The 9,440-nt window shown below is 40.9% G+C and overlaps 1 protein-coding gene across 1 annotated transcript; it reads right to left on the reverse strand.

Annotated features, from left to right (window-relative positions):
• Positions 1-4,181: 4,181 nt before the first annotated feature.
• LOC131880561 (uncharacterized) lies at positions 4,182-8,734 on the reverse strand. Its single transcript, XM_059227226.1, has 3 exons — positions 7,283-8,734; positions 5,580-5,771; positions 4,182-5,417 (listed from the first exon to the last, which is right to left on the reverse strand). The coding sequence occupies exons 1-3, from the start codon at positions 8,054-8,056 to the stop codon at positions 5,052-5,054; spliced, it is 1,332 nt and encodes a 443-aa protein (XP_059083209.1). The 5' UTR covers positions 8,057-8,734; the 3' UTR covers positions 4,182-5,051.
• Between the last annotated feature and the right edge of the window lie 706 nt (positions 8,735-9,440).

Below are 9,440 nucleotides of genomic sequence, written 5' to 3' on the forward strand. Positions count from 1 at the left end.
AAATTTCCCCAAGCCATTCAAATGTAATGTAAATGTTTTCAAGCACACTTTTGATTAAATAGTTTGCCGATTTTGAGCCGCATCCGAACAAAATCACTCACTCTGTGCTTGAATCAGAGCAATATTGATCATAGTTCACTATTTGCTGCCATCCCTCAATCGTCTTTGTTTAATAGTTATCCTTGTTATTAGTACGTCCCAAAAATAATTTATCTTCATTGGTCTATGAGTTTACCTTAAGCTTCGATTTTGATAGTGATATCATAACCCAATATCAAAAATTTACCATGTCGCGGAATATGACCATCTATTCTGCTGATCGCGATGAAACTCAACCGGACTATTGAAGTACGATTTGGGTACTTTAGTTGCGTGATTATGAAAATGTGGCATTGCGTTAGATTGAAGTTTGAATCTTCACCACAATTATAAGCAAATAAGGCTTCTTTTTAGGCATCTACCACAAAATGTAAGAGGCTGAAAACGTAATCTCCAATTTCAAACAATGTTGCAAATTGAAGTCATGAAGTCAATGATTTGGTATTTTTTCTTAAACACCCTGACATTTTTCATGAATCCCCCCGACCCCCCCTTGCTTTTCAAAATAACAAGTCAAAGCCCGGCCAGCCACATGCGAAAAGGAACAGTGCCGCCCATACTTTGTTCTATGATTATGGAGAGTTGAAAATGGTGTATCTAGTTTCATTCATGGATACATAACAGACATCCAAAAAAGCCTTGTGGGTTTATGAAAAGGGAGTTTGTTTAAAGGGTTCCTATGGGGGAGGTCTTTCAAGATCATTACTCATGCAGTGATGTTAAATGACTTTTGATAAGCAATAACACATTACTAAGTTTGTGAAGTGAGTCAAATTTCAGTCAAATTAACTCATGTCAATAGTGTGTGTTGCTCCTCATGTTTTATAAATAGAGATTCAAACTTTGCTTGTTTCACCCATCCCAATACAGGTCCAACATAGTTTCCTTAAATTTACACTCAATACATCCTTATGAAACAACCCAGTCTAAAACGGGACACATGTAAGGTGGGGGTTAAAAAAAGCCCATGATCTTCTTTGGATGACTGATGTTGTTGAGGATGGCATTGACGAGTCCGTTTAAGACAATGTTGGAAATTGATAATCACGCAACTAAAGTACCAAAATCGGACTCCAAAAAACCATTTGACGGTGAAACCCGTGAACGAATGTATCCGACACACGAATCAACATTACAAAACTTGGGCACTTCCCATCTCAGAGTCTCCAAAATATTTCAATAAAGAATTAATTTACAGCGCCAATTGACTAACTTACCAAAGGCCAACCAACCTCAATTCGGGCCTGTAATATGAACCGACCTCTGTACTGGCAGATTTCCCTTTTATCGGATGGACCTTTCCTTTAGAAGCTGATGAATATTTAGCAACTGTCAGAACGCACTCGATCTCGTTGATCACTTACACTTTTAAGGTCTTCGATTGAGTTCTTGATTGTGGTCGGGCGATTCTTAGATTAACCAAGTTCCCGTCAGTGTTGCGAGTTTTAGAATGAGATCGGAAGCTAGAATTGAACTAATTACAAGCCAGACTGGGCAATTCATCACATTAGGGTGCCATTTAGGAGGCCAGATAGTGATATATCACAAGGGACCATTTTTCAGTGTTCAGGTCTTTGTATTTCCATTGATAAATTGTCCTTAACTTGAAGTTGAAAATGGGCAATAATTTGCTAAAATGAAATTACGAATGAGAAACGTTTTGAAAAGGCCAGGGTTTCATTCGTTAGGGGAAACATATTTTAAGTATGCAACTAAGCAACTAATGCTAGACATTACCTCAAGCTGTCTCCGATTGAGAGCCGTTAATAGGAATGAAGAGTGAATTTTGAGGACATGGCCCATTGCTATCAGAAAATCTTGCCATTACGATGCCAGTTTGGCAACTTTAGAACAGCTATGGTAATGATGTTGAGCGACGAGTCCGGTGTGCTGGTTTTTCAGGACCGGTTTCTTAATTTGACTTCAGGGTGACTTTTTGAGTTGTAAAAATGCTGAAATAGTTAAACTGAAGGACAACAAATCTGATAGCAAATCAATGAAAGTTCGGAAAACTAACCTGGTGGCCGTTTAGGGTAAATTCCAGATGGTTGTCAGAACTAGTTTGATAAGCTATAGCAAGCACATTTCTAAGTTTGTGAAGTGAGAAAAGGGTTCATTCCAATTAACTCATGTCAATGTCAATTTAGACCAAATGTTTTATCAAATACGATATGGTTGCTGCGAACTCATTCCCAAATATTGGTAAAAAACTCGAAATAATTTAAACCCAAAAGTGGATTAAGGAAGTAATAAAAAGGTTACACGTAATCCCTTGATGTTTTGGCTCCGGAAAATATAATTGTCCACGGAGACTTGGTATTAGTTACGAAGAATGCTAAGGTTACTTAACAACTGATACGTAATGAATTATCAAAAGTTAGTAAGCATTTTTTTCTTGGGACTTTTGGGTCATTTTGTGCATCCTAGGTAATAGCTTCAGGACGTCGTCTTGTTTCGAGTCTTGATAATTCTTCATTTCTAACATTTTCAGTCCGCCATCAATGTTTCCTTGACCGTGCAGTTAGGGTTTTGGTATATGTTCTACTTAGTATTTCACTAAGTATTTGTACACAATACAACATTGAAAGGTATGGAAAAAGACATGTTTTCCTGAGGCAATTCGATAAAGTTCATGTCAAATTATGATTGTTTAGGGATTCCTTAACTCGATTGAAATATGTCGCTCCTGGAACAGTACGTTCGAATTATATCGCTACGAGAACTAAGGAACAAGGTAAATTCCAAAATGTAGGTCCTTTTTCCAGAGATATTATTGTGACTCTTGTATCGAAATTTGAAATACTAAACTTTGATTGGTTGATTTACTGATTAGTTGCAAAGTTACACTTTTCTTTAATCATATAACATCCAGCAGATTTCAAATCTTTTTAATTGTGTCATTGAAAATTTCGCGATCACTATTTTGTAACATTATGGAAAATATGGCAAAGCTTAAAAGACTAAGTCAAGCAAAAAAGAAATTCGTAAAATGTACATTGTGTGTTGTAAAGTACATAATAACTTTTTTGACAGGAAACACACTTCCTATTCAAAATAAAGGTAGTTTACTACCTAAGAAGATTAGGCAAAAATGTACCCTATTTCCATCCAATTGAAAGCTTAAGGTATTCTTGTCTACTCGGGCACGTCTTGGTTGTAGAATAACACAAAATGTCTTATTTTAGAATTGATTTGAAATCAATTACCTTCTTTTGGGTCATTTCTTACCTGTTAGTCATCTGTTGGTGATTTTTATCACCTTTTTCCGAGATAGAGAGGTCGAGTCAGAACATAGAAATATTTTTCAGGTTTCAGGTCATTGTTTTGAAGATGCTTTTGACTTGCATCTTATTGTGAAAATTAGTTACCGTGGCTTACCACCCAGCAGTCACGCCACGCTTAATATCCATACCACGATCTTATGAATAATGAAGAGTCTATCAAGTAAACTGTAATATTCAGACTCAAGGCTTCGTTGGATCCTTCATGTACTTCTGCCAAAGCTTGAATCAAAGATATGTCTTCACGCTCACACGTAACAGCATGCATAGCATCTAGGTACAACTTGATTGGGCAAGTGTTCCCAATTTTGTTGTCATGTGCTCTCTCTCCATTACAGTTTTCAATTCCATTGTTATCGATATTTTTTATCTATATCAAAAACATTTTGGGTAATCAAGCAAAGTACAAGACCAGCCGTGTCAACAAAAGAGGACGAAATGAACTCTGATGGAATTTTGTTTGTGATTGATTAGAGAGAGTAAGTGAACAAGATTAGTGCCAAAGCTGTCAGCTAGGTCGTTTTCGGCAATGACGGGTCAAAACTTATGTGAATATGTAGTCAAACCAGAATAAACAAAGTTTTCAAATGTCATTGTGAGAAATAGTGGTTTTATCCAAACCTGAGCCCTTCAAATTCTGCCGTACTTGCATCTCGTCCATTGTCCATTTTCAAAGGACATTTGATTCTTAATAAAACCGATGCACTTGTGAGTAAAATGAGAGACATTTTTTTTTCGGTTAAAATGTCAAACTGAAAATACTTCTTTGACGTTGGTTTGAATGAAAAATATTTGGACTGATGAAGCTTTCAATCTTTGAATTTGACATTTATTTTTTCTATGCAACAAGAAGAAAGTCCCTTCCGAAAGGGATTTCACCGAGAAAAACAATGTACAAAGAACTGAATGAATTTACTTACTGACACACAATATGAATAATAATCATAATGACAATAATAATTATAATCAAGCGAATAATGATGGTTGAGGGAAAAGTTAATTTGGAGATTTGAAGACGTTTCGCACGAATGTCTATCAATCGTTTCTCCGCAAGCAAAGCATTCTATTGAGGTCGTCGGGTCGGCGAGGGAGTAACATAAATTGGCTAAGGAATACTAATTGCACGATTATTTAGTCGTAAATATTCGGGAGCGGGGTGTTTATATATATATATATATATATATATCTGGTATACAAATTGACTTTCTAAAGACAGACTTGTTTTTGTTGGCCATCAGTTCTGTTCGACATATTTTACTCAGGTCTTAGATCCTTTTTTTTCTCGTCGGCATCATCCAGAATCGTTGTGAAACAGAACGGCAATGCCAACATCAAATGAAAAGGACATCATTAATCTATCCATCTTCTCCTCACCAGGACATTTTCTTACATTTATGACAATTTGAGATGAAATGATTTCAATGGAGGCCATGGCTTGGTTGAACCAAAAAGACACATTGCCCAACCGAATGTCTAGCTCAGACGCGAACAGAAAGGGATGTCGGCTTATGGTATAGAAGAAGTCAAGCTATATCATTTAAAAACCAATGGGGCCTATCTCTCTCCAAGTTTGGATTTGTTGTGGTTTTCATTTTTCTTTTGACTAACAGTCTTTGCACTTGCGTCCAAGCCACACCTTTGGGTTTGAAGAGGGTTCTTAGCTATTTCACATTAGAGAGTACTATCATCAGCTTCCCCGTGGAACAAGTGGATCTGTTCCTCTTTCTTTTGAACGGCTGGAAGGGGGGCCCGAAACAGGGGCATTGTGGACACCTTCATAAGCAGACGGTTCTCGAGATCTTGGTTGTGCTGATCCCGCCTTCCCTCACGAAAAAGGGCTAACGGAGAAGGAGAAGTGTGGAAGGATGAGGGAAAGATTCCTATCGTAGACGCGGACGATGCGGGTGGGGACCGCCTAGCAAAGCAACACGACGGGTGGAGCACGGACTCCTTGAGATCGGGGTCAAGTAGAATGACCAGAGCGGCTCGGAAAACGTGCCAGGAAAAGGCCAGGAGCCAGAAGAGGGATTGTAACACCTGAAAAAGATAAATATTCGTTGAAGCAAGGATATCTTAAATCACTCAGAATGAAGGTTGAGTCAGCTTACTAACTCTGTCATGATACGGGTTTGATTCATAAAGACATGGCGGTTAATGAAACACGCTAAAAATTGATTTTGATACTTGGCGAATATTTACCTTGATCATCCAGGCGTGGTATGTGGAGAGATCATGACCGGAGACATCCAGAGAGTGACGGATGAGGACAACGCATCCATGGAGAAGATAGAACACGAAGAACGAGATGGCCGTGGATGAGACCAGAGCTACCTCAGGATATTTATTCCCGTGTTTGGAGTAAGCCAGACGAAGCATGAAAGGTATGGACACCTGAAAGAGGAAGAAAATATGGATGTAATATCAATGTGGGGCAAAGTTTTGGAAGACTTAAATCATCAAATATCGACATAGTGGCCAATCTTTGCAATCTTGACTTAATGCATCGTACAGTTGTTGATCGAGCAAACCAAAGTTTACGAAGTCTGACCCCATTTAGACCCTCGTGGTGGCATCAAGTTTCAAGTTATTAACGATGATTCGACATATTTTCTAACTTCCAACTTAGCAAACGAATTCATTCCGAGACAAGAAAGGGAAAAGTGCCAGAGTTAACAAAATTTCGAGAGCTTTTCTCCCAAAGCCCTCTGAGTGTGTTCGTTAGTCAGCATTAACATCGGCTGCGTGAATGATTTTAAGGGTTCAGCTTTATGTCAAATTTTGACGCAAGACTCATAATTCTCCCTCACCCCAATCATCCGTCTTGCTCGCCTTGCCTGCTCTACCGTTTTTCCGTTTGAAGTTATCCCTACCAATTTGAACCCTCGAAAATTTGTTTTAGGGTGTTGTTCATGCAAGAGCATGAAATCCTCTACTTTAGGGTTGAAAAGGCGTAGGAGTGGTAATTCAATCCTTCTTAAGAGCAAGTCTATCAACCTAGCTTCTACATTCCATAAAACTCTTTTTCTTTATTTTTTTTTAAGAGCGCTAGGAAAAAGTGGCAAAAGTTATATCGTTCATTCTGAAAACGCCGTTTAGAAGCAGTGCATCTCCCTTCGAATGAAAGTCAAGGAAAGGAGTGAATGGAAATTCTCCTCAACATCAGGCAGCCGTGGCCTATTTTCCAATTTCCAATTCTCCATACCATCACATCCATACTAACCAGCGCCCATCCTTAAAAAACTTTCGTTGTACTTGTTTGCATCCTTTTACGTTTATTTGCAAGCGATAGCGAGTGAGAATCAAATGACCAATAGAGAGTGTCATCCTACGGCTGGCTTGAGTTTTTGCCAAGGTTCAACTGACTTTTGCACATGTCTGCCGATCGCGTCCTGGCCGTACACCAATAGGCCCCTGATATCATTTCATCTAAGTTCATACACACTCGCTAGCTAACTGACTGACTCACTGACTGACTTGACTCTCTTACACACCCACACGCACACAAACACTCTCAGATCCTTGAATTCGCCTTCTTTGGTACACACTCGCTAGCTAACTGACTGACTCACTGACTGACTTGACTCTCTTACACACCCAGACGCACACAAACACTCTCAGATCCTTGAATTCGCCTTCTTTGGTACACGGAAACTAAAAGTTTTAGAGGTTCTGCGCACCCAGACACTCGAGCGGGAGTTGTGCAAAAAAGTCGGCGGAAAATGCCATTCCGGGCCAACAAAGGCTGCCTGGATTGAGTCAAGGAGACAACAGCTGAATGGCCTGAAAACATGCTATGCTATTTTTTGTTTGCTTCGGTGTTCATACAGGAAGTTCGCTTCGAAGCGTACTCGTCTAACACAACACATTGTTTTGATATGAAGGGAAAGGCAAAATATGCTTACCAGTAGGGGCAGCCAATAGCTAAGCAGGGCTTGGTAGATGAGATAGTAAAAGGAGACTGCCTTGTGCACATTGCCTTGAGGTGAGGCCAAGGCTGAAGGATCAATCTCGCAATAGCGAAGATTCTCCTCAAAAACCACAACCTTGGCAAAATATGCCGTCGGAATGGAGAAGAGGCAAGTTGCTAGGAACAACCCCAACAGGATGGAGCCAAACAAGTACAAGTTGCTAGTCCGGGAGTTGCATTGCACTAATGTATGATGATGATGGTTGCTGGTTCTTTGGCTAGCAGCTCCCACGGCGGTGCGAAAAGGCAAGTCCTCTGGGAGCAAATACACATTGCAAGTGTAATGAAGAAGTATGACAATGGCCCATGCTTGAAGGATGGGATAACTGCGAAGTGTAACTTGGTACAAGGTACAAATGCCCTCACTGTAGGGGAAGAGGTGTTCCATCCCCAGACTGAACTCGAACAGAAGCACGGAATAGTCAATGAGGTTGATGACAAAGAAGAGAATGAGCATGAAATAGACAATCTTGTGCTTCCTCCGGTCGGTGAAGACGGCAGTGCAAAGGGCTAGGTTGGACACCAAGGACAGGAAGATGACACAACCAAATAGAAATATCCACACCCACCCGCCAACCTTCGATGTGTCTTCCATGGTTGGTGCATCTTCTGGTGATATCATGGCCAAACCAGGTGCCGGAAAGGCCGTGCTGGTGGATAAGGCCTCGGAGATGGACTCCACGCTGGGCTTCGAGTTTGGAGGAATCATGCTGGGGGTCGAGATGCGTGCGTATTGACTAAGTGAAAGAAGGGGTAGTAGTTTTATCACGAGTTTGTCAGGCAGACCGACTCATTCTAGTGTACAAAAGCACAAGTTAGAGTCCTAAAGGAATGAATTTCTCGCACTTTGCCTCGTTCTCCCCATTCAGCACTGTCTTGAGGGACACACTCAACGATGTAAAAGTATTCTTCGATTCGGGATATTTTCTCAAACTTCGGCTAGAGCACTCACTCCAACCCTTCTGTTTGGGTAAAGATCGGAAACGTGAATGTGAAGAACATGATGATGAAGAAGAAGAAGGAGTTGTTCCCGTACTAGCTCATGTGGGCCAGCCTTGTGTTGTCGAGGTTTGTGTATTTCCAGCCAGATGGGCTGAGGCTCAATCGAGCAGACCGACGTCGGCCAGTGTCAAACTTTGAGAGTGCCCTCCGTTCCAACTTCCAACTACTTGTGATGCGACGACTAGAGGGACTGACTAGCTTCAAGTTCTTTTCCCAGCTCCACACTCTAAAAAGACCAGACAGACGTCTGCATTTATCATCCAACTTCACAGACGTCGCCTTCCAATCCGTATGTAGTGTGTAGAAATGCAGTCCACAGTCCACACGCCGCTTGTACCCTTCTCGCGTCGATACCAGCAGAGTCTCAATGGCTCACCAGCCTCCCTCCCCTGTCTCACAAGAAGCCATCATCCACAACGGGTCCATTCTGGCCACACTAGGCCGGCTTTTCTGTAGAAAGGAGGAACGGACACGAGCAGAAGCATTAGTCGGACCGGTTATTCTGCCCAGACTTGCAGCTCTAGTTCTTAGTCTGGACGGTCTGGACCGCCTGGATTGTCTGGGCTCTGGTGGAACATCAGCTGAACTACAAGCGAGGAAAGGGTGCTTGCTTACTGTTTGTTGGATGATAAGACAGACACGCCGTGCCGGCAAACAAATGCATACAAGTACCAAAGAGGCTTTAGATTTTTTTTTTGGTAGAATTTCGTCCAGGAAACACGATTAGGACTAGGTGTATAGCTTGATAAGAGTATGGTTGGGATCATATGACTTCAATGCACTTGGTTTAGTCATCGGAAATGCCAAATATGAGATAACATTTCATGCCTTGGCAAGGAGACCTTTGGGAGTGTGCTGGCGGCCGATGGCTGAGAATAGCATTTGATCTCTGTATTTTAGTTCTTCAAAACTATTCCTTGTACTATGTAGTCTGTAACGTTGGTTGATTGATTGCTGTATGTAGGTGCCCTATACAGAACATGTGCATCGTTACATTCATGCACAAACACTGCAACAAGAGAGAGATGTAAAACCGGAGTAAAATAATCTTATTGCAGAATAACATAAGCCGGTGATAGGAACGAAAAACA

This window comes from Tigriopus californicus, chromosome 5 (assembly GCF_007210705.1).
Source record: "Tigriopus californicus strain San Diego chromosome 5, Tcal_SD_v2.1, whole genome shotgun sequence".
Taxonomy (NCBI): Eukaryota; Metazoa; Arthropoda; class Copepoda; order Harpacticoida; family Harpacticidae; genus Tigriopus; species Tigriopus californicus.